Consider the following 25543-nt stretch of genomic DNA (forward strand, 5'->3'; position numbering starts at 1 on the left):
CACAGCTTCTAGAATAGAGAGCCCAATGTACTTCAGGAAAATTATACTTACATATAACATGTGAACATACACACAACATGTGAACACAGATCCTGTAGCCAGAGGTAGACATACACTAGAGACCCACACTAGGACAATCAGATTCTCTTTTCTACACATTTGAAATTGCTAAAAGAAGTTACAGGAACAAGCAAGAGAAAGGAGTCATCACAAGGGGCACCTGGGTGGCTCAGTGGATAAATGTCTGACTTAGGCTCAGGTCATGAGCTCATGGTTCACGTGTTTGAGTCAGCACGCGTAGCCCGCTTCGTATCCTCTGTCCCCCTCTCTCTGCCCCTCCCCTGTTCTCTCTCTCTGTCTCTCTCTCTCTCTCTCTCAAAAATAAACAAACATTAAAAAAGAAACAAAAGGAGAAATCACAGAAAACAGACTCCTTTGAGATAGGAAACTTGAAGAGTTTCCTGAATATAAGTTTCCTGAATATAAGTTTCTGAATATAAGTTCAAACTGCACAGAGTCCTTGCTGTAGTGTTTTGTCTTGAGTGTCTAAAATATTGCCTCTTAGGCCCTTTCAATAAACCTCCTTTTTATTTGGCTTGGTTTCAATGGATTATGGTCCTTGGAATTAAGTCATTTATGACTGAGGCAAAAGTAAAAGAGGTCAGGATTTGACTACTGTCCTGGAGCTTTGAGGAAAAAAAAATGGTTAAAGGAGGGAACTTCAGAATAAAAGACATATCAAAGTATCCCAGATCACCATATATAAGTCTTTTTTTTAAGTCCCTTAACTTTGTTTCACTGATTTATTTCTTTCATGATGCCTTACTACAAAAATACAGTGTAAGTTTGCTCTGAGTTTACTTTGAAGCTGAGTTTTTAAGTATTATTACAGAGAAATAATTTTGGCAAGTCAATTGCCAATTTTGGCAAGTAATTGACAAACTCAGGAAACTCAAAAGTTAATCATTCATATTTTAACAAAGATGTCAGCTTTATGGAAACTGAAGTTAAATTCATATTGCATAAGAAAATATTATCTGTAAATATTTCCTTTTGTCCTGCCCAAGGTAGATGCTCAGAAATTTGTTAAAGCTCTGTATTTGTTAAACAAATGAAAGAGAGCAAACAAAAACCTATTTAAGAAAAGGAAAATAATAACTATAAATATTGTTATAAAAGTAAATTATTGAAGGCAAAAGTTATTTTCTAATGTATAGAATCCTATATATTTTAATTGCTTCCATATTGAGTGTCAATTACTTTTCTTAAAAAAAAATAATACGGGGCGCCCGGGTGGCTCAGTCAGTTAAGCGTGTCACTTTGGCTCAGGTCATGATCTCATGGTTCATGAGTTCCAGCCCTGCATTGGGCTCTCTGCTGTCACCCCAGAGCCCTGCTTTGGATCCTTTGTCCCCATCTCTCTCTGCCCCTTCCCTGCTCACACACATGCACACTCTGTCTCTCTCTCAAAAATACAATAAACATTAAAAAAATAATAACAAAAATTAAAAAAATAAAACTGTTAAAATTAAGACATAGAATTGGGGGGGAAAAGAAAGTAAATTAACTGGCTTTTGTAAAGCCAAGAATTGACAGAATCTTTAGAATCAAATTATTTGCATAAGCTGTAATCATAGTAAAATGCATATAAAAATTTAGAAAGGAATTCATAAAATTTACCCCGTTGTATTAAGAATATATAGAACTTTTCTGTGGGAACATGGGTTCCCATTGTAAAAAAACCCATTGTTTTTAAACATTCTGCAATGTTATATAACTTTTATTTTTTTTTAATTTTTTTTAACGTTTATTTATTTTTGAGACAGAGAGAGACAGAGCATGAACGGGGGAGGGTCAGAGAGAGGGAGACACAGAATCCGAAATAGGTTCCAGGCTCTGAGCTGTCAGCACAGAGCCCGACGCGGGGCTTGAACTCACGGACTGCGAGATCATGACCTGAGCCGAAGTCGGCCGCTCAACCGACTGAGCCACCCAGGCGCCCCATGCAATGTTATATAACTTTTAAATTAGGGGCACCTGGGTGTCTCAGTTAAGCGTCTGACTTGATTTTGGCTCAGGTCAAGATCTGTGGTTTGTGAGTTTGAGCCCCACATTGGACTCCATACTGACAACATGGAGCCTGCTTGGGATTCTCCTTTTCCCTCTCTCTCTGTCCCTCCCCATCTCATGTTCTCTCTCTAAGTAAATTTTTAAAAAAATATGTTTTACTGTTTTTCTTAACTTACTCTGAAGTTCTCTGGTGACATCAAAAGACTTGTTACTGGACCAGCCTCCAAAAAGAATTTATGCAAAACTTCTTCAGTGAAGATATTCCACAAGATGACACATGAGTCCTGGTCCCCAGATAGAAGCCAACTTTGGTCTAATTTTGAAGAGAGACCATGTGGGTAAAGTAATGACGTAACGCTTTGGTGATGGCCTTTGAGAACTTTATGAGGAAGGGAATCTGGAAAACAACGAAACACCAAATAATGAAAAAATTATTTTTGCTCAAGAAATAGTGTTGAAATTTTCTTTTATAAAATTTTAATGAAAGGAAGATACACATAATTAAAGCGAGGCTGTTGGTTTAAAAAAATGAATGACCAATCAGTGGACCATTTCAAAGGCAAGTGTCTCCTCATAAGTTATGTCATGCTTTTGATGAAGCATTAAAGCCGGTTGTTCGAAGTCTACCAATTCTTTAAGGATGTTAGCAGGTTACTAATTCCAGTGCCATCAAATAACAAAGGCTGTTCTAAAAGAGTGAACAAAAATTAATCTCAGAACATCACTGCTGCCCTTTCAAAAAGCATAACCAAGTCTAGTATAAAAGAAAAGCAAAGTTTCACAGAACATTTTTGCCTCCAAAAATATTAGATTATCTGGTTCTACCTCTTCGTTTTACAGGTAAAGTATCTGAGGCTCAAAGAAGTTACGTGACTTGAATCCAAGTGTGAAAAAGCACAGCATAATGTTTAAGAGCATTGCTTTGCTATTACATGAATGCTTTGGTTTTCTAGGTATGTCACTTACTAGATGGGTCACCATGACAAGTTGCTTTTCCCCTCTAAGCCACAGGTACTGCATCTGAAAAACTTGCGACAATAATAGCCTTGTTTCACACAAGACTGTTGTGTAGAATAAATAAGATAATGTCCTTCGTTTCCTAGCACTAGCACTTGGTAGGAATGTGGGTATTTCATACCACAGATGTACTAGAACACAGGACTACTGACACTCAGTTTCCATACTGCCTCTTCATCATTAGCTAAAACTAAAAAAAAAAAAATTAAATAAAAAAAAATTAGAGAAGACCACAGACTACAAACCCTCTTTACACAAACTAAAAAAGAGTCCCCAAGAATCATTATTACTTCAGTTAAAGAATCATTAGTTATTTCACTTACAGGAGGCACATCCTCAGTTTATATCCCCTTAGCAAACCAATTAATGAATATTAATTCAGATATTCAAGTCCAATTTAGCTTTATGCTTGCTTTCTGGATGAGAAAAACCAGCCTACATAAAAAGTGCTAAGGTCTTAAGCTTTTTCACTAACTTTTAATCGTAGCTGTTGAGCTGTTGAGCAGTACTATACCTCTCCTAGGTTCATTGCTATCCCTCCTCTCTTTTAGGCAATCACTGAATACAAGTTAGTAACATTTAGTAAGTAGTCAAAGTAAGCTGAGAACAGGTGGTAGGCAAGGTAACAAGGTGTGTCTTAAAAATTGAGATTTGGCCTTAAATCTTAAGGACCTAACAGTCTAATAGGATCCATGCATTAAAAAATATTAGATATTATCTACACATCCCCAAATCTCAATCACTTCCTACATTTTCCTTCCTTTCCTTGTCTTATGTAAATAAGACAACTTCTGCATAACAGTCTTTATTTAATAGGTATTCACTTTTGAAATACACAAAAATGTGTAAGAACATATTTACACTTCATTAACAGAGAAATAAAAATTAAAACAGGAAGATACCATTTTGTTCTGATCAGCAAATACTAAAAAGTTTAATAGCACACAAAGTAGGCTAAGGTATGGGGAAAAAGTCACTTTCATAGGCTGTTAGTGGACACACTTGTACACAGATGTTCTATGGAGAACATTTTTAGATAAATTTTCAAAATTAAAAATATTCCTAAGTGTTGATCCAGTAATTCTACTCCTGCAACTAATACTATAGGTATGACCATATATATGTACAAAGATGGTTAATTCAGCATTTTCTGTTGTAGCCAAAGACTACAAAAACTGAAACACCCATTATTAAGAGATTTTTTTTTTAAATTTTTTTTTCAACGTTTATTTATTTTTGGGACAGAGAGAGACAGAGCATGAACGGGGGAGGGGCAGAGAGAGAGGGAGACACAGAATCGGAAACAGGCTCCAGGCTCTGAGCCATCAGCCCAGAGCCCGACACGGGGCTCGAACTCATGGACCGTGAGATCGTGACCTGGCTGAAGTCGGACGCCAACCGACTGCGCCACCCAGGCACCCCTAAGAGATTTTTTAAATGAAAATTTAATTATTATTAGTCATTTAAAATGAACTCATAAAGAATGTGCTCCAAAATATTTTAAGTTATGTTTCAGGGTATTTCTGTAAAGTGTATAGTTTGTATAATATATAATATATTGTATAATATAATTAAAAGAATGCATATTGCTATGTTGCTATGTACTTGCATATGCAGAGAAAATTTCAAGAAGCGTATAAGGAAACTTAATAGCAGTTGCTTTTGGTGAAGGGAGCAGGAAGATCAAGGGAAAAAAGAAATATATTTCTCATTGTATCAATGACTTTTAAAAAAAAAATCCAGATATGTGTTTTACTTTAACATTCAAATATGTACACATTAATTAGCAAATGTCAGCACATTTTTTAAGCTTCGGCAATCTTCTTAGTACAGCTTGTTAAAGTTGAAGCTTAAGTAAATTAAATAAATAAGGTTACATAAAATTCAATGACCTTTTAATAAAGAACCGCCTTCTAGAAGTCCTGCTTTGGCAGCATTCAAAGCCTGTGTAATCAAAATGGTCCCATCTTCACAGCCACATATTAGTTTATCAAGACTTGAAACATACTCTGATGAAGTGACTACCACCGTTCCAGCCCCAGGGACATGGTCGATAATACTCATGGTATGATGCTTATCAAAATTATCTTGAAGGGTCCAGGTGTCAGTTATTGGTATTTCTAAAGGGAAAACACACAAAAAGGGAAAATTTGGCTTTTAAATTCATCATAGACATGGAAACTGTTATCAAGGGACCATCCCTTGGGGTACACAGAGCTCTTTTGCCATCTGAACAGTGGCTATATGCAGACAAGTTCTCTTGCCATGTATTGTCTTTACTCAAAATGCTATCTCTTTGGTCCTGTCCTTCAAGGAGCCTCAGAATAGATGTGTATTAGTGCATTCATTTTAGACCTAGGTCAACTGAAAAGAACAGAGAAATTCTTGCAGTGATGTAAAGTGGTGGTCCAGTCTCATGAGTTCTCTATTTGTCTCAGCAATGTTAAAAAGGAAAACTGAGGGTCTGTTAGTTGTGTGAGGAAAATGGAATGAATGTATTCTTTAAATATTAGGGGTATGGGTATCTCTAAATCATACCAAGCCCCCAATTATCTATGAATTACTAAGAGCACTGGTTATCATTCTATATAGTTCACCACCCAAGCATTTGAACTGGCTGTCAAGTAGGCTCAGGAAGGGAGAGAGGCTTGGATCTAGGAGCAAAGAGGGTGAGTTAAAGCCAACCTATTTCTCTATTAAAGGGCACCCCTAATCTTGCAGTACACGTGCCACAGTGACTGTGAAAAACCTAGAGCCCAAACCTTAGATGAGCATTAAGAATTGTCGTAGATATCTATGGTTCTAATTATTGTGGGGTTTTTTTTACTGTTTTTTTTTTTTTTTAATTTACATCCAAGTTATTTAGTATATAGTGCAACAGTGATTTCAGGAGTAGATTCTTTAATGCCCCTTACGCATTTAGCCCATCCCCTTCCCACAACCCCTCCAGCAACCCTCTGTTTGTTCTCCATATTTAAGAGTCTCTTATGTTTTGTCCCCCTTCCTGCTTTTATATTATTTTTGCTTCTATTCCCTTGTGTTCATCTGTTCTGTGTCTTAAAGTCCTCATATGAGTGAAGTCATATGATATTTGTCTTTCTCTGACTAATTTTGCTTAGCCTAATACCCTCTAGTTCCATCAACGTAGTTGCAAATGGCAAGATTTCACTCTTTTTGATTGCCAAGTAATAATCCATTGTGTGTGTGTGTGTACGTGTGTGTGTGTGTGTGTGTAAAATCCATTGTGTGTGTGTGTGTGTGTAAAATCCATTGTGTGTGTGTATGTGTGTGTGTGTATACCACATCTTCTTTATCCATTCATCCATCAGTGGATATTTGGGCTTTTCCATACGTTGGCTATTGTTGATATTGCTGCTATAAACATTGGGGTGCATATGCCCCTTTGAAACAGCATACCTGTATCCCTTGGATAAATACTAGTAGTGAAATTGCTGGATCATAGGGTAGTTCTATTTTTAACTTTTTGAGGAACCTCCATACTGTTTTCCAGAGTGGCTGCACCAGCTTGCATTCCCACCAACAGTGCAAAAGAGATCCTCTTTCTCCACATCCTTGCCAACATCTGCTCTTGCCCAAGTTGTTAATGTTAGCCATTCTGACCAGTGTGAGGTGGTACCTCATTGTGGTTTTTTTTTTTTTTAATATATGAAATTTATTGTCAAATTGGTTTCCATACAACACCCAGTGCTCATCCCAAAAGGTGCCCTCCTCAATACCCATCACCCACCCTCTCCTCCCTCCCACCCCCCATCAACCCTCAGTTTGTTCTCAGTCCTCATTGTGGTTTTGATTTGTATTTCCCTGATGATGAGTGATGTGGAGCATTTTTCATGTGGCAGATGGCCATCTGAATGTCCAACTTCTTTGGAGAAGTGTCTATTCATGTCTTTTGACCATTTCTTCACTGGATTATTTGTTTTTTTTTTGGGTGTTGAGTTTGATAAGTTCTTTATAGATTTTGGATACTAGCCCTTTATCTGATAGGTCGTTTGCAAATATCTTCTGCCATTCTGTCAGTTGCCTTTTAGTTTTGCTGATTGTTTCCTTCTCTGTGCAGAAGCTTTTTATTTTTATGAGGTCCCCATAGTTCATTTTTGCTTTTGTTTCCCTTGCCTCCAGAGATGTGTTGAGTACGAAGTTGCTGTGGCCAAGATCAAAGAGGTTTTGCCTGCTTTCTCCTTGAGGATTTTGATGGCTTCCTGTCTTACACTGAGGTCTTTCATCCATTTTGAGTTTCTTTTTGTGTATGGTGTAAGAAAGTGGTCCAGGTTAATTTTCTGCATGTCTCTGTCCAGTTTTCCCAGCACCACTTGCTGAAGAGACTGTCTTTATTCCACTGAATATTCTTTCCTGCTTTGTCGAAGATTAGTTGGCCATACGTTTGTGAGAACCCACTTCTGGGTTTTCTGTTCTGTTCCATTGATCTGAGTGTCTGTTCTTGTGCCAGTACCATATTGTCTTGATGATTACAGCTTTGGAATACAGCTTGAAGTCTGGACTTGTGATGCCTCCTGTTTGGTTTTCCTTTTCGAGGTTGCTTTGGCTCTTTGGGGTCTTTTCTGGTTCCATACAAAGTTTAGGATTGTTTGTTCTAGCTCTGTGAAGAATGCTGGTGTTATTTTGATAGGGATTGCATTGAATATGTAGATTGCTTTGGGTAGTATCGATATTTTAACAACATTTGTTCTTACTATCGAGGAGCATGGATTCTTTTTCCATTTATTTGTGTCTTCTTCAATTTCTTTCATAAGCTTTCTATAGTTTTCAGTGTATAGATTTTTCACCTCTTTGGTTAGATTTATTCCTAGGTATTTTATGGTTTCTGGTGCAATTGTAAATGGAATCAATTCCTTGATTTCTCTTTCTATTGCTTCATTGTTGGTGAATAGGAATGCAACTGATTTCTGTGCATTGATTTTATATCCTGTCATTTTGCTGAATTCATGGACCAGTTCTAGCAGTTTTTTGCTGAAATCTTTGGGGTTTTCCATATTAAGTATCACGTCATCTTGAAAGAGTGAAAGTTTGACCTCCTCCTGGCTGATTTGGATGCCTTTTATTTCTTTGTGTTGTCTGATTGCAAAGGCTAAGACTTCCAACACTATGTTGAATAACAGTGGCAAGAGTGGTCTTGTTCCTGACCTTAGGGGGAAAGCTCTCAGATATTCCCCACTGAGGATGATATTGGCATTCATATATAGCTTTTATGATCTCAAGGTATAATACTTTTTTCCTACTTTCTTGAGGGTTTTTGTCTAGAAAGGATGCTGTATTTTGTCAAATGCTTTCCTTGCATCTGTTGAGAGGATCATGTGGTTCTTGTCTTTTCTTTTATTAATGTGATGAATCAGCCCTGCATCCCAGGTAGGGATTCAGGTAGGATTCACCACTTCATTGTGGTGAATAATTTTTTTAATGTATTGTTGGATCTGGTTGGCTAATATCTTGTTGAGGATTTTTGCATCCATGTTTATCAGGGAAATTGGTCTTAGTTATTCTTTGTAGTGGGGTCTTTGTCTGGTTTTGGAATCAAGGTAATGCTGGCTTCATAGAAAGAATTTGGAAGTTTTCCTCCCATTTCTATTTTTTAGAACAGCTTCAAGAGGATAGGTTTTAACTCTTCCTTAAATGTTTGGTAGAATTCCCTTGGAAAGGTATCTGGCCCTGGACTCTTGTTTTTTTGGGAGATTTTTTTTATTACTAATTTGATTTCTTTACTGGTAATGGTCTGTTCCAATTTTGTATTTCATCCTGTTTCAGTTTTGGTAACTTTATATGTTTCTAGGAACTTGTCCATTTCTTCCAGATTCCCCATTTTATTGGTGTGTAATTGCTTATAATGTTGTCTTATTGTTTTTATTTCTGCTATGTTGGTTGTGATCTCTCCTCTTTCTTGATTTTATTTATTTGGCTCCTTTCCTTTTTCTTTTTGATCAAACTGGCTAGTGGTTTATCAATTTTGTTAACTCCTTCAAAGAACCAGCTTCTGGTTTCATTGATCTGTTTTACTGTTTTTGTTTTGTTTTGTTTTGTTTTGTTTTGTTTTGGTTTGGTTTGGTTTGGTTTTGATACCATTGATTTCTGCTCTACTCTTTATTATTTCCTGTCTTCTGCTGGTTTTGGGTTTTGTTTGCTGTTCTTTTCCCAGATCTTTTAGGTGTAAGGTTACGTTGTGGATCTGAGACCTTTCTTCTTCCTGTATGAAGGCCTGGATTGCTATATACTTCCCTCTTAGGACTGCCTTTGCTGCATCCCAGAGGTTTTGGGCTGTGGTGTTATCATTTTCATTGGCTTCCATGTACTTTTTAATTTCTTCTTTAACTTCTTGGTTAGCCCATTCATTCTTTAGTAGGATGTTCTTTAGTCTCCAGGTATTTGTTATCTTTCCAAATTTTTTCTTGTGGTTGATCTCGAGTTTCATATCATTGTGGTCTGAAAATATGCACGGTATAATCTCGATCTTTTGAACTTGTTGAGGGCTGATTTGTGTCCCAGCTGGTGATCTATTCTGGACAATGTTCCATGTGCACTGGAGAAGAATGTATATTCCACTGTTTTAGGATAAAATGTTCTGAATATATTTGTTAAGTCCATCTGGTCCAGTGTGTCATTCAAAGCCATTGTTTCCTTGTTGACTGTCTGTTTAGATGATCTCTCCATTGTTGTAGGTGGGGTGTTGAAGTCCCCTACTATGATGGTATTATTATCATTGAGTTTCTTATGTTTGTGATTAACTGATTTATGTATTTGGGTGCTCACACATTTGGAGCTTAAATGTTTACAATTGCTAGGTCTTCTTGGTGGATAGACCCCTTCATTATGATATAACAGCCTTCTTCATCTCTTGTTACAGTCCTTATTTTAAAATCTAGATTGTCTGATATAAGTATGGCTACTCTGGCTTTCTTTTGTCAACCATTAGCATGATAGATGTTCTCCATCCCCTTACTTTTCAATCTGAAGGTGACTTTAGGTCTAAAGTGGGTCTCTTGTAAACAGCATATAGATAGCTCTTATTTTCTTATCCATTCTGTTACCCTATGTCTTTTGATTAGAGCATTTAGTCCATTGATATTTAGAGAGAGTACTGAAACATATGAATTTATTGCCATTATGTTTCTTGTAGAGTTGGGAGTGTCTGATGGTGTTCTCTGGTCCTTTCTAGTCTTTGTTGCTTTTGGTATTTATGTATGTATGTATGTATGTATGTATGTATGTATTTATAATTTGCTCATTCATTCATTCATTTATTGCTTTTCTCCTCTCAGAGAGCCCCCCTTAAAATTTCTTGCAGGGCTGGTTTAGTGTTCATGAACTCCTTTATTTTTTGTCTGGGAAACTTTTAGTCTCTCCTTCTATTTTGAATGACAGCCTTGCTGGATAAAGAATTCTTGGCTGCATATTTTTTCTGATTTAGCACATTGAATATATCCTGCCATTCCTTTCTGGCCTGCCAAGTTTCTGTGGATAGGTCTGCTGCAAACCTGATCTGTCTTCCCTCGTAGGTTAAGGACTTTTTTCCCCTTGCTGCTTTCATGATTCTTTCTTTGCTTGAGTATTTTGTGATTTAGACTATGATGTGCTTTGTCGATGGTCGGTTTTTGTTGAATCTAATGGGAGTCCTCTGTGTTTCCTGGATTTTGATGTCTGTGTCATTTCCCAGGTTAGGAAAGTTTTCCACTATGATTTGCTCACATAACCCTTCTAAGCCTATTTCTCTCTCTTCATCTTCTGGGACCCCTATGATTCTGATGTTGTTCCTTTTTAATGAATCACTGATTTCTCTAATTTTTAAATCATGTTCTTTTGCCTTAGTCTCCCTCTTTTTTTCTGCTTCATTATTCTCCATAAGTTTGTTGTCTATATCGCTGATTTGCTGCTCTTCCTCATCCACTCTTGCCGCCTTGGCAAGCATTTGAGATTGAAGGTCAGTTATAGCATTTTTTTATTTCATCTCGACTAGCTTTTACTTTGTTTTTATCTCTGAAGAAAGGGATTCTAATATATTTTCAACCCCAGCTAGTATTCTTATTATCATGATTCTAAATTCTGGTTCAGATATCTTGCTTGTATCTCTGTTGATTAAGTCCCTGGCTTTTGTTTCTTTCTGCTTTTTCTTTTGGGTGAATTCCTTTGTTTCATAATTTTGAAGGAAGAAAAGGAATAAGGTAAAAACAAATTAAAATTAAAAAATTAAAAACAACACACACACACACACACACACACACACACACACACACACAGAAATCAAATAAATGATGTTAGATCCTAGGTGTGTTTTGGTCTGAGTGTTGAAAGGAGCTTGATAGATTAGAGAAAAAGTGGGGGGAGAAAAAAAGAAAAAGAAAAAAAAGGAAAACGTTTGAAAATTTGAAATAATGAATAGAATGAAATAGAATAAAATGAAATGATGGAAGTAAAATAGAATTTGAAAAATTTACAAAAAAGTAAAAAATATAGTAGAAAAAATTAAAGAAAAATATTTTTAATAAAAATTGAAAATAAAAATAATATTTTCTTTCTGTATTCAAGAAAAAGAAAAGAAATGAAAAAGAAAACAAAAAGAAAATTGAATAGATGGACCAGTGAACAGACTGAAATACAATTGAAATTACATCATTTTCCCCTAGGAGTCAAACTGTGAAGCAATTTATAGTCCATAAACTAAGCAGGCATGGAGACGTGTGGTATTCCTGAAGAGCAAGCTTGGCCAAGTTGGGTGGGGCCTAGTGAAATGGCTCCACTCTCCACTAGATGACACTGCTTAGCTTACTCAGGTGGATTGTTGTGGCCCATGTAGGTCTGTATGCACATGTGTGGGAGGGGTAAAAATGGCATCACCCAGCTACCCAGTCTTTAGTATCAGAACTCTCTTCTCCCCGATTAGCAATGGCGCACCCATCCTTTGTCTCTGGCTTCTGTCTACTCCCTGCTTTTACACTGTCCATTACCAAGCCGTCAGGTTGCCAGGTGGCACCTTCCTCCTGAGTTTTATCTCAGATGCAGCTGTGTTTCCTGACCCCTCATTTCTGAGGGACTGCAGCTTTGACCCGTTCTACCCTTCTGCAGGAGGGTCTCACCAAGTAAGGGCCAGGTGCTGGCTGTACCCAGGAAAGTTCACGGGACCATGCTGCTGTTGATGCCCAGAAACTGCCGCTGGGTGACAGCCCAGCCCAGAAAAAGTTCACATGATCATGTAGCAGCAGCGTTTCAGGGATTATGGAAAATCACAACACACATCTGGCTCCAGGCTTCACTCTTCACAACCTTGTTCCAGCACCAGCAAATATGGTTGTTCTCCAGGGTCTGATGGGACCTTTGCCTGTGGGGAGTCCTCCCAGCAGGGGAACCGCCTCTCCTCATGTGGTCCGAAGACCTCCCAGACTTCACTCTGCTCCTGGGGATTCACCCTTCCCACCAGAGCACCTGCTGTTATCAAACTGCGGAGTTTCAGACTCTGCACTCCCCCTGTTTATACATTCTTAATGGAATTTAAACCCTCTCCTTTCTCCTTTCTCCATTTTTAGTTCAGTCCCTGCGGCTGTTTCCACTTTTCCACTTTCTCTCCAGCTGCTTTTGTTGGTGGTGGTGGTGGGGTGCTTTTCCTGTATTCTCCCCACCATCTCCGTCCTCCCTCCACAAGCAGAAACCACTCTCTTCCCTCCGCAGCTTCTGTCTCCCCCAGTTCATCTCTCTGCACCACTGTGTTCTGTGGTTCAGGTTGTGCAGATTGTTGTGTAATCTTCACATCAGTTTTCTAGGTGTGCAGGATAGTTTAGTGTTTATCTGGCTCTATTTCATTCACACGAGACACAAAAAAAACTTCCATGCTGTTCCGCCATCTTGGCTTCTCTTCTCTATTGTTCTAATTATAAAGAAGGTTACGTAAATGCTTCCTTAATTCCACTGCTGACGGTGGAACATACATGAGAAATCCTAGGGCAACCATTAGGTGGCCTTAGCAGGGGCATGGTATACATTTTAATTCTTAAAATTGAACTTGTAAGAAACTTTTCCATACACCATACCAGGTTCTAAATCTTTTTTTTTTTTTTTTTTTTTTTTTTTTTGGCCATTTTCTTATTAACCTAGGACTATTAGGAACCGTTTTGAAAACATTTGGGACAAAGAACCTTAAAATTATGCCAGTGAATTTGTTAAGTAACAGAAACTTGTGCTTTGGAATTCAAATGTGGAGGACTGTGTTTCTGCTGTGCCCAAGACAATGATTCACAGATGACTTAATGATTTGGGAGTAAGGGAAAAAGAGTAAGATGGGCTTTCTCATTTTGGAATACCTAAGTCTCAGGAGCTTGAAGGTTCTCCACAATAATGTTTCCTTTAATGACTTCAGTTTTGTATTCTAAGAAAAATGAAAATAAGCAAATGCTAAATCATCTAATCATTCAAAGAGCCAAATGGTTTAGTGGCCAAGTTTATATCTGTCCCTCCTGTTCCAAGCAGCTGTAATAATACCAATAGAGGAACTGGTTGTAAAGGGTACAGGATATGGGCATGACAAATTCAAAAACATGAGTATGGCATGTCAACCTATCCTACATCCATATATAAGCATCCATTTCATTTGAATAAAACATCATTCCTGTTAAATTGATGTTAATTTGAATTGTATCGGTTGTATTGTTGTATAAGATCTAGAAACATCATGTTTATACCTCCTTTTATGTTGGCACCTAATGCATAGTGGTGGTACACGAGAAAATTTGTCTTATTTGTAGCCTCATGTTACTCAAATGAGAAAAACACTGAGTTAATTATAAACTAGTTCTCAGAAGACATGTGATTAGAAATAGATTAGAAACTGTCTTACCTCTAGGAGAGCCATCAAACTTGGATACAGGAACATCAGGAATGTGCCACAAAGTAATTCTTCCCGAGACTTCTCCAGAGAATAGTATCTTATAAAAAGGCTCTTTCCTTTCATTCATGTAGCCCATAACAAAGGAAAGGCCCTGGTCCAAAATAAAAGGTTAGCTTTTATGTAGAAAAAAATATCTGAATATAAAATGACAACCACTATTTTCAAATGGAGGAACAAGACTTCATAGATTAACTGAATTGTTTCCATTTGCTTCCTGATCTTTCAAAAATTTCAGGTAACTTAAGTGACATTATCTCTTACTCAAGACAAAAAAAAATTTATAAAATAAGCAAAGTCCACAGCTAGACTTCAGAGAGTTACTAAGACTATTTAACATGTACTTAATGTTCTGTGTCTGTATTACACATAATGTTAGAGGCTTTACATTTATTCTGCTAAATAATCCTCACATTAATTCTCTGAGGTTGGCACTATCATTGTCTCCATTTCCCAAATGAATAAACTGAGAGTGGAGAGGTTGATTTACCTAAAGTGTTATAGACAGCAAAGAGTCCGTGTCTTCATGACCATACCCTACTGTCCACTAAGGAGGCCTGATTTCTTCATAGTCCCTTAAGTTCCATTGTCAATTACAATAGCAACAAGTAATATATGTGTGGTAATTTTGTGTTATTAACATGCTTTCAACTTTCTGTTAACTACTTTTCATATTTAATATATTTGATTTTAAACATTCTAGGAGATCAGAAATAAAAATGAGTCCATAACATAAACAATAAACAAATAAATACTAATATAATTAAGTATATAGTTATAGTTTATATTAATGTATTATATATTTATGTACATAAGGCTATAATTTTGCTGAGGCAGAGTATGAATATTAAGCACCAGAGTTCTGGAAGACATGCTTTTATCAGTGTAATGGGTCTAGAGTCTCTAGTGCCTGAGTGCAGTGCAGATGTTCTCTGGGAAGACTTGCATATAGAGATTATGAACAAGGCATCAAAATTATTAAGAGATTATAAAAACAAAAACTTCTTTTGATATACAAAGAAAAGTCACCCTGGAAAGAAAGCCAACTGCTGGTGCTAGAAGTAAAGAAGTCTAAGAAAGTGATAGATAGTTCCTCATTAGAAAATATGTTTGAAGGTCAGGACTTTGATGTATTATTGGAAAAATTCTGTAATGTATCTGAGGAGTATTAAAGGCCAAAGCATTGCTATATTTATTCCTCACAACAAAGCTACAGAGTAAGTAAACACTGCCATTATTCCTGTTATGGAGAAAAGAAAACTAATACAGGAAGAGAGTAAGAAAGGAATCCAAGATCATACAACCAAGGTAGTCCTCCAACATGAGAGCACTGCAGAGGAGAAACAGCTCCTAGGAAGTTGCTTCTACAGATTTAGAAGGCACTTTCAAGTCTTATACTTCTCAATCCATCACTTTTGTAGGTGTTAGAAACTGTGTCAATACAATTTGGGTAAACCAGCAAACTAGCTTCTCAAACTCTCTTGACCTTGAAGAACCTTAGAACTGACTAGTTCCACTCCCTCATGATTTTGATACAGAGAAGCTGAGCCGTTACTCGGTTCCTGTGGTTGGTGGCAGGCAGCATGCCTCATTTCCCCCAACAGCATATGCTCCGGTGCTGCTGTTCTCCCTCTGTACCTACTATGCCACTGCCATTCATCACTTGCTCACACCCACACCTTGTCACCTCTGCCCTCATCCTTTGCAGTATCCCTCTCTGATTCTGCTATTCACTTGGACACTCCCCTCAGAGCCCCTTACCATATGAACTCTGATTTGTCACCACAGTACCCAGGGTGTATCACAAGGAACACCTGCCCTACAGGAGGTAATAAAATAGCCCTTAAGAGCGAATTCTCGGGGCACCTGTGTAGCTCAATTGGTTAAGCATCTGACTCTTGATTGTGGTTCAGGTCCTGATCTCACAGTTCATGGGACTGAACCCCACATCAGGCTCTGTGCTGACAGCATGGAGCCTGTTTGGTGTTTGGGATCCTCCCTCTCCCTCTCTCCCTGCCCCTCCCCTGCTCCCTCTCTCTTTCTCTCTCTCAAAATAAATTAAGCATTACAAAAACAAAAACAAAAACAACCAAAAAACCCAGAAAATTCTCTTGAGTTAACTGCCTGGGTTCAACTCCTGGTTTTAGCACATACTAACTCTATTAAAAGCACCAATTACTTGATTTAGACAATTTACTTAACCTCTCTGTGTCTCATTTTCCCTAAATGTGAAAGAAGGCCAGTAAAAACACCTACTCTATAGGATTGCTGTCAGGATTAATGAATTGATAAAGGTGAGGTGCTTAGAATGGTGCCCTGCATTTGGCACATACTCAGTACCTATGAACCATTCTTATTATCCACTTTTCGGAACAACTGAGAAACTTGCTCCAAAGTCCAACTGCCAGACTTGGGCCAAACTGCCCAGGTTCAAATCCTAGGAATTAACCTTTCTGAACATGATTTGCAAAGTGAGGCCATGGTGGGAATGCATGTAAATGGAGGAGTGTGTATATTTGATAATAACAAGGACTAAAAAAAAAATTACCCATCAGCATCATCGTTATTACTCTTAGTTCATGCACCCAAATTCCTTACATGCAATCTTCAGGCTATCTCTGCCTCAACTACCCCTTAACTCAGCACTGCAGAGTTACTCCACAGCTAAGACTCTGAAAGCCAATACCTTATCTCAACAACCAGGACCCCTGCCACAGGCCTCAGTGATCATCAGCTGTCATTAGAACCTTGGGAGACTCTCACGAAGCTGCTGAAAGGAAGGGCGAGTCTCATTTTGCTACTACAACTCCATCAGCAGATATATTCTGAACATCACAAATGGTAACTGTGGGAACATGTTACTGTTACACACTGAGATTTATGTCTATTGGTGCCATTCCAAAAGAAGAGTCTACTTAATACTACATATTTATAGAATACCCTTTTCTAAGCTCCTTGTACTTATCAAACTTATCTCCCACCCCATCAAAATGCTACCTTCTAACTTCAGGAGAGATTAAGAAATCTTATAGTTAGTGAATATTGGCGATGTTTTGAATAAGGAAAACAATGTCAGACTTTAACTTCTGGCTGGACAAAGGGCAAGCAAGAGTGTGAGGGTGGGTAGACTAGCTTCTTTAAGTTTCCAAGTATTCTATTCATATTTCACTGGCTTCCTAGTATTAACTGTCGTTGTCTAAACAAGAATTGTTGCGGGGCATCTGGGTGGCTCAGTCGGTTAAGCAGACACCTCCAGCTCAGGTCATGATCTCGTGGTTCGTGAGTTTGAGCCCTGTGTCAGGCTCTGTGCAGACAGCTTGGAGCCTGCTTCAGATTTTCTCTCTCTCTCTCCCCTTCCCTCAATAGCATGTGTCCTCTTTCTCTCTCTCAAAAATAAACTTAAAAAAAAGAATATTTAAACATTATTGATAGATGATCCATAGATCTATGTCTTCATATTTTGAGGAACAAAATAAGGTGGCTTCCCCTAAGGTTAGTATTTTTTTTAAGTTAATTTGCAATTGCTGTGTTTTTCTTCAGCACCAATATGTGCAGTCGACTAGAAGATCTTAAAGGATACTACCTACATTTTAGCTTTTGGGGAAAACTGCTTTATAAAAAGTGCATTCTGGTGCTAAAGGAAAGAATGGGCAGGCAGGTCCTTTACAAAATAACTAAAAATGCTTTTTCTAAGTAAGCCACACTACTGCTCTTATAATCAACAGTGAAGCCACTCACAGATGACTTTAGAAATAGTGTTTGATGCCACAATTCTGAAGTTTGCCTGTGCCCCAGTGGCACTTAGAGTTCTAATTTTGGGCTTGCAGTTTTTTAATCAAGTTTTTGCAACAAAATCCTATAGATATGTTAAAGGTACAATTACAGAACTATAGGTTCTCCAGTGGCTAAACTGTGAAATTAAGCAAACCATCAGTCCGTAAAAAAATAACGTTTCCTTGGTTGACACGTCAGTAATCCAAAGTCCTTATTCTCCATGAAATACCTCCTTGGATAATTAACTGATGACTAAGTCCACAGGTTAACAATCATAACAGCAAGAACAAACCTCATTTTGGTTAGCACTACTAAAATAAAACAACTTTAAATGATCAGACTTCATAGAGTGTAAAGATAAAATTCAGTCAAGTAAAAACACACAATTATATCCTCAAGTCTGCCAGGACTCACAATTATACTTGTTTTACCAAGAAAATTTATTCAGAAGAATAGCTAAACATATGCGAAAATGATAATATTGAGATTAAAAAAAGCAGGATATAAACCATTTGATAAAATTTAAAAACTGGAGTAGACACATCAAAATGTTAATAACTTCATATCAAATCATTTCTCCAAAGGGTCAGTGAACAGTGTGTGTGTGTGGCAAGGTGGGGGGTGGGGGCGAGGGAGTGAGAGAGAATGAATATGGCAAAATGTTGACAATTGGTAGATGAGTGGAGGTAGATGATGGAGGGTAGGTGAGTGATCATTGTACTATTCTTGAAACTTTTTAAATATTTGAAAATTTTCCCATTAAAATAAGTAAATACATAAAATATGTTCCTTGTGAATATTTATGGTGGCAAAATTATGAATTTTAGTTCCTCCACTTTTAACTTTTAATTTTAACTTTCATAATTTTTCTATAACAAATATATATCATTTAGTTACTCCAGCTTTAAAATATATATTTTTCGAAGGCAAAGTTTTCTCTTCAGTACCCATTAACAATTAGATTTGATTTTCTCGTTGACAACTTCATGCGATTCTTCCATTCAATTTTTTCAAGTCTGATTCTCTGTTACAGACAAAGCAACACTTATCTAAGACGCAGAGTGAAGCAGCTTTGAGGCAGTCACTCTCTCCTTGCATTACCTTATTTTCCTGCACAGAAGTAGAGCACAGTAAATGAGGATAAATGGTCTCTTTAAGCACTCTTCCATCAGCAGGGTATATGCTTTTTGAAAGCCCACTGCATGGTGAAAAATAAAAAGCAGAGTTGAGAACTTTGAGGTTCTTTATTCGTTTTTTTCCTCCTCCCACTTTCAAAAGCCGGATGGTACCATTCAAGTTTCTAAACTCTAGTTAGAAATTGTTGGGTTAATAATTACAAGTGACTTTTTGAAAACCCAGCACCAGCTGTACAAGTTATACATGGTTAATCTCATTCCTTCATCCCCTGCTGTTTCATACAAAGGCTGAAGCCTCCCAAGCCCAGGGTAAATCTTCCAGTGCCAAAGTTGTTTTGTTCTGGTTTTTGATCATGGGCAGCATGCAGGGATTTTTCCATAATAAACCTCCCAAAGTTCATTTTCTACCTGAATGTTTTGTATGCCGCTCCCATCTGAGCCCACCTGTTCAGCAGCTGATAGATAAAACTGTGACCATCTTCTGTCCAGATGATGATTCTGTGAGCAGCAAGCACCTCTCCCCCAGCAAAAAACTGCCCACTTCTGCTAACTTCGGTCCGCAGAAGGGAAAAATCACAATAGTCATAAACCTAAAATACAAAATTAATGATGTACATTAACAAAAGCTTCTAATCTAATCTGTCAATGAGATGAAAGATAAATTATGCTTATCAAGACTATTTAGATGGCAGTGTTAATGCAACAATATATTAAATATTAATAACAGGACACACTGTACTCATGCGCCAAGATAATTTTTTACTAGTACTTATTTTTTTCATTTATCCTAAGGTAGGTTTAATGAATAAACTTTATACCATTCCAGAATGTGCCCATTAAGCACAGAAGCCAAAAATCCCAAAATTTATATGTTATTTTATTCCTTCTATATGGTAGTCCAACTTCAACTTTTAAAAATTTGTTACACAAAAAGTTTACACAGCAGAAACCTTTTGATACACTACATATTGTATATTTTTGTTCAAAAATATAGTATCAACATATAAGTAAGATACTGTAGTTTTGTTAGCTGGGCCAGTTATATGAAACATAAAAAGGGATGCTATCAAATGATAATAACTTAGCTCTTCTTTCTTGATGGAGAGATCAGTGAATATACTCATAAGAAAGTAGAGTCTCTAAAAATGAATATAGCAACTATGCAGAAAAGGAACAAAGCCTATAAATAAAATCAATGTATGTAGATGAAAGGGTTTAGTTTGCTTTTTAATTTTAAAGTTCAGGCATCAAATTTTTAAAGTAATCCAGAGATAAATGCTCATTATTGTCATGGTCTGTTGCTAATAAAATTGGGATCTACTTTATATATATAATATCCTGAGAAGCAAAACAGCTGAGTGCAGGGAGAGGAAAATTGATAGAAATGGGTCATAAAAGACAACTAATTCAATTTATCGTGTCATTTTTATAATACCTTCCAACATTTAGAAAATACCACCAATAAAAGTCTCTCCGTATATGTGCAAAATCGTATTGCCCGGCAGTTCAGGGAGTCGAGAAATTTGGATTCCTTCTCGTAGACATCTTGTTTTTCCTTCAGAAGGAATGAGAACACTTTAGTGCCGGTTCTAGGTAATTTATACATGACTTGCTCTGCTGTACACCTGAAGTAGATCAGACCATTTTTATAAAAAACAAAAAAACAAAAAACAACTGCCCGTTTCCTTTTGAGTTCCCTGAACTAAGAAATCACTTCACAAGAGAAACCATGAACAGGAAACCCACTTGGCTTCAAGGATTCCTCATATATAATCGTTCCTACAAGCATTCTGTGGGGCACTGTGCTGGATGCTGAGAATGTAAAGATAGGAATAAGTTTCTCATTTTCAGATGTGGTGGAAAGACAAAACAAAACAAAAAAAGTAACATATTAAAAAACAACAACTGCAGTACCTTAACTGCTAAAAAAGAAAAATGAATAAGTGCTTTGAAAAAACAAAAGCATGGCCAACACAGAACATCTAGAATACCATATTCACAGTAAGTTTCTGATGATGCTGGTGTGTGTTTCTTGGGCTCATTATGGCAACACAATTCCTAGGCTTCCTCTAGGAATTTCCAAGAAATTCCAAAGGAGAGCTCAGAGCATGGGGCAGCTGAAACAATTTTATCATCAGCATATAGAATATGACTGTTTTTTTGTCCACCACCTCAAATTGTAGCCTGATGCAGGAACAGGTGAATATACTCGACTCCCAGTGCATGTGACCCCAGCTGTTCACAGTAATCTCCTGCCACATACACTCAGAAGAAAGGGGGTCTTTCTGCTGTAAGGGTCAGAAACATATTCATCTATGATGGACTTTATTTTTATTAAAATGTAATCAATGTGTGTGTGTGTGTGTGTGTGTGTGTGTGTGTGTGTGTACACGTACGTGCCCATAAAAACATTTGTATATGCCCTGAGAACAGGTTGGAAGGAGACAGTCTAATTGTTATCAATTAGAGGAGTGATGGGGGGAGTACACAGAGGTAAAATTTATATACTTCTACATTATTTGAACTCTTAACAATGAGCAGGTAACACCTTTATAATTAATTTAAAAAAAACAATAAATATGCTTGAAATTGGAGAATAAAGAATAGAGTTTCACAAACCAACCTGAATGCTGTTGATAGATGAAGAGAGATCCCATACTTTGAGCTCACCAGCTACTGATACCACCAAGAGAGAATCTTCTGTAAAAACAATAAAGGTCACATAAAAGTTGACCACTGTTATAAGTGGTTGCTGTAGAGATCATTTCACAGTCATTTAAGGATTATGTAGGGTTATGTAGGTGGAACATATTCAACTTTAGGATTATTTTTCTGATAAAAAATAAACATTTTAGATCACATTTTAAGTTTGTTTCAAAATGTCAAAATGACCCCCATGTAATAGAGAGCCACTAAATAGAGAGCCACTAAAAGCAGAGCCACATTGCAAATGATTATGTTGTCAACATTACATCTTATTATTTCAGAAATAAGTAAGGAGCCAACCTTCCCTCATTACGGAAATCGAATTATCTTCTTTACTACATCCAGAAGACACAGCAAAGCAAAAGTTCCAAGCGTCTTGCTAATCCACCACAAACGTCTGCTTGTCACTCCTGAAATGTACCGATGAACTGGGTCATGGAAACACGGTCTCCTCTTTTCATTTCATCTTGACCTCTTGCTGACTTTCTAACGACTTGAACCATTGGCTTGGGTGTTCTCAGTTTTTTGATTTGGCTTAGAGAACTATCCCCACCGACAGGTAAACATAAAGAAGTATTCTGAGCTCTTGCCCAGTAGCTCAACACATAGTTCAAAAGTGATCTTTTTATATGCATTCTCTTAGTGTTCTATAAGACCCAACTATTACCTTGAATTCTCATGGAGTGTACAATGCACAGGCAGTTGATCCAATCAGGAGACTGAGATGATATAAAAGTGTGAATAACAGCCAAACTTTTAGCATCGATGATAAGAACATCTTGATATTCTCCACAACACAAAAGCCAGCCTTCCCCTGTCATCCGGAAGGAGCAGTGGTAATACTATGGAAATGGAATTCAAAGCAAGAGTTTAATTATCACTAGCAATTAACAGAATTTGGGCCATGGTGAAGACTCCTCTGATTTTAGTTTTATCATCTATTCAATGAAGCTATTTACTTGAATGAATAGCAAGTTAAATTTCTTTTAGTTCAATGATTCCACATTGCTAAAGTATTGATTTGGGGCTTGAGTCTCCTTTGTATTTCAGTATTTTTCCTGAGAAAGGGGGATCTTTTTAGGAAGAGTGAATCTTATTCCAATCATAGAAAGTTCACAATTGTTTTATTTCTAGAACGCTATGTAGAAATAGACAGCAACAAAAATCAGTTCTTCTGGCAACATTGCTTCATGTTAATAAGAAATAAACGTGTAGGAAGAGTGTGTGAGGAATTCTAGTGCCAAGTAAGTTTTGAGAACAGCTTTTATCAAAGATTGAGTAACACATTCTACTCCAGACAGACTCTCTCACTATTAAGATTTTGGCACCAGAAAGGAGTTTGTGAATATTGCAGTGCAAGTCCTCAATGCTAAAAGCAATGAGTAAAACATTAAAAAACACTGTCAGCACCATTGGTATAATGCAACTGCCTTACCTGTATGCTGGGAGTCTATCTACCAAAAGGTAAAATCTCTTTTAAATACTGGGAAATAAAGGTATGGCTATACCTTTTGCTCTCTTTTCCTAAATAAGAAATTCAGAAATTAAGAACCTATATACCTAAAAATAGTTAAAATTAAAGACAAGAAAACCTTTTTTGCTTTATAAAATAATTTGTCATTAAAACCGAATCTTTCTACGTGTGTATCTGTGTGTGTGTGTGTGTGTGTGTGTGTGTGTGTGTGTGTGTGTGTGTGTGTGTTTGGAGTGTAACTAAGTAAAACAAACTGTCTTTCAAATGTACCTATGTTAGAAAGACAGAAAAATAAAGGAAGAATCAGGAAAACAATTCTTGAATAGTTAACTTTGGGGGGAAAATGCCAAAATAACAGATGATAACTGACAGTGTTCTATTTCAGGAACAAAAGAAAAATTAAAGAAAAGAATATCCCCCCCAAAGACATTTCTTTAAATATGTGCCTAGAAAATGCTCTAAAGGAATTGTAGAATCCAGAAATGTTCTGAAGGGACTGAATGTACTTACACAGATTGCAGTGTGCCTGTAAGGAAGCATGGCCTTCTCCACACGCTGTCCGTTCGTGACATTCCAAACACACATCTCCCTAGCAGAGATAACTTGGTATTATTCTCTGTCATTTCCAGTCAATTGGCTGAAATAATTTTTGTGCCACCAAGTTTTTCTGTAGTGCTGCACTTAAATGCAACCTGATCGTTTATGTGGCTTTTTGTTACAGATTACTGAGCAAGAAAATGTTGTGGTCATTAGCAGGGATGACATACTGTATCTGTGTCTTTTTGTTTGGGTAATTACACCCTGCCGCCAGCCTACAGACCTTACCTTAGCACCAACCTGACCTAAAACAAATTGTGTGGATATAGCTATCACAGTCTGTTAGAGTGACAGTACAACAATCTTTCCATGGAAACTGCATCCTCTTGAAAATGGTTTATTTCACTGAACTTAAACTACATATTCTGAAAAGCATAACGCATCAAGGGCTGCATCTTCTGGAGCCGAGGTATCATTTTTATAAAAATAAACAGTGCCACCAAGAGGCTATATTTGGTCTATAATTGATAATGGTTTATTTCTTTGCTTATCCTGAAATGCTGAAATCATACTTGCTGCTGCATGTTTAGAAAATTCTAATTGTTTACAAAACTCTGACTTGGTTGCATATATGTTACAAAGACGTACATACCATTAGGAAACACAGTGATAAAATGCATCCAAGTACAGGGCAATTTAAATCTGTGTGATTTCAGTTCACAAAAACCAGAATGGCTGTTTGAGAGTTGTTTGGTAATATTCTTCAGCTTTCACACTTCCAACACATAAGCAAAACTTTCCATGAAAAAATTAAGGATAGCTTTATTAGCTCTAAGGGAGAAGCTGCTATTAAGAAGCAAAAGATACGAATTAATCATAGTAAATGCTAGATGCATTTGGTGTTTGCCAGCCTTTTTGTTTTTCTGGCCAAACACTGGAAATCAATCTTTAAATCAGTGGTTCTCTACCTGGGGCGATTTTGTCTCCCAAAGGATATCCGACAATGATAAGAGATTTTTGGTTGTCACAACCAGGAACACACTACTGGCATCTAGTGGGGAAAGGCCAGGAATGCTGCTAAATATCCAGCAATGCACAGGAGGGCCCCACAACAAAGAATTCTCCCGGTGCTCCAAAATGTCCTTAGTACTGAGGCTGAGAAATCATGTTCTAGATATAAAAACAAAATATTCATAGTTTTTTCTCTCTGTTTATATCCAAACGTATTCCAAAAAGGATTTGAGGCAATATGAAAACTCATCTAACTCAATAAAACAAAGGGAAAATGTGCACACGTGTGTGTGTGTGTGTGTGTGTGTGTGTGTGTGTGTGTGTGTGTGAAATAAAACTAGGAAAAAAGGTAGAAATTGAAATAATATATCTCAAAGGTAAAAAAAAAGTGTCAAAGATAAAAATAAATAGAACTTTAAGTCACTATTAATATAAAAGTTTAGCTTCATAAGGAATTGGAGTTTATTAACATGGTTCTCAACTCTAGCTATACATCGCCTGTGCATATTTCAAAAATTATACATAGAGATTCTAATTCCATGGCTCTGTGTTGGAGTCCCCACATGTAGGTTTTGCAAAGCTCCTGGTCATTAATCTGTTTCTAGATAAGGCTATCTCTAAACCAGTGGTTCTCAACTGGCTATACATGAGAGTTATCAGGGAACTTTTTAAAAATACTGGGGCTAGGACCCAGACATCAAGCCATGCTAATAAAATCCCATTTTCCAAGGTTGGAGCCTGTATCAGTAAAAGCTCTCTCTGTGATACCAATGTTTCTCTTGGATTCTAATGTTTTCCCTATTTGTTTGCTTATTATCTTATTTTCTATCTTAAAGTAAGAAAATATATATACAAAAATACCACAAAGCAAAAATTGACTCTTATGCTTAGCAGTTCTTTTTAAGAAAAGAAAGCAAA

At 37.0% G+C, this 25543-nt stretch overlaps 1 protein-coding gene across 5 annotated transcripts in view; it reads right to left on the reverse strand.

The window, feature by feature from the left end:
- Positions 1-25543, reverse strand: part of WDR72 (WD repeat domain 72) — a 232477-nt gene that overhangs the window by 171962 nt on the left and 34972 nt on the right. For all 5 annotated transcript variants that reach the window (XM_086710725.1, XM_086710724.1, XM_025919506.2 and 2 more), the window contains exons 4-12: positions 23588-23666; positions 22271-22445; positions 21521-21597; positions 20333-20452; positions 19342-19487; positions 18863-18959; positions 13940-14081; positions 4980-5207; positions 2247-2467 (exon numbers count right to left, since the gene is read on the reverse strand). In XM_086710725.1, coding sequence (XP_086566851.1) covers positions 2247-2467; positions 4980-5207; positions 13940-14081; positions 18863-18959; positions 19342-19487; positions 20333-20452; positions 21521-21597; positions 22271-22445; positions 23588-23666 — 1285 coding nt within the window. The remainder of the gene's footprint in view (positions 1-2246; positions 2468-4979; positions 5208-13939; positions 14082-18862; positions 18960-19341; positions 19488-20332; positions 20453-21520; positions 21598-22270; positions 22446-23587; positions 23667-25543) is intronic.

The sequence above is a fragment of the Puma concolor genome, chromosome B3 (assembly GCF_028749965.1).
Source record: "Puma concolor isolate L17-30 chromosome B3, mPumCon1.1.hap2, whole genome shotgun sequence".
Taxonomy (NCBI): Eukaryota; Metazoa; Chordata; class Mammalia; order Carnivora; family Felidae; genus Puma; species Puma concolor.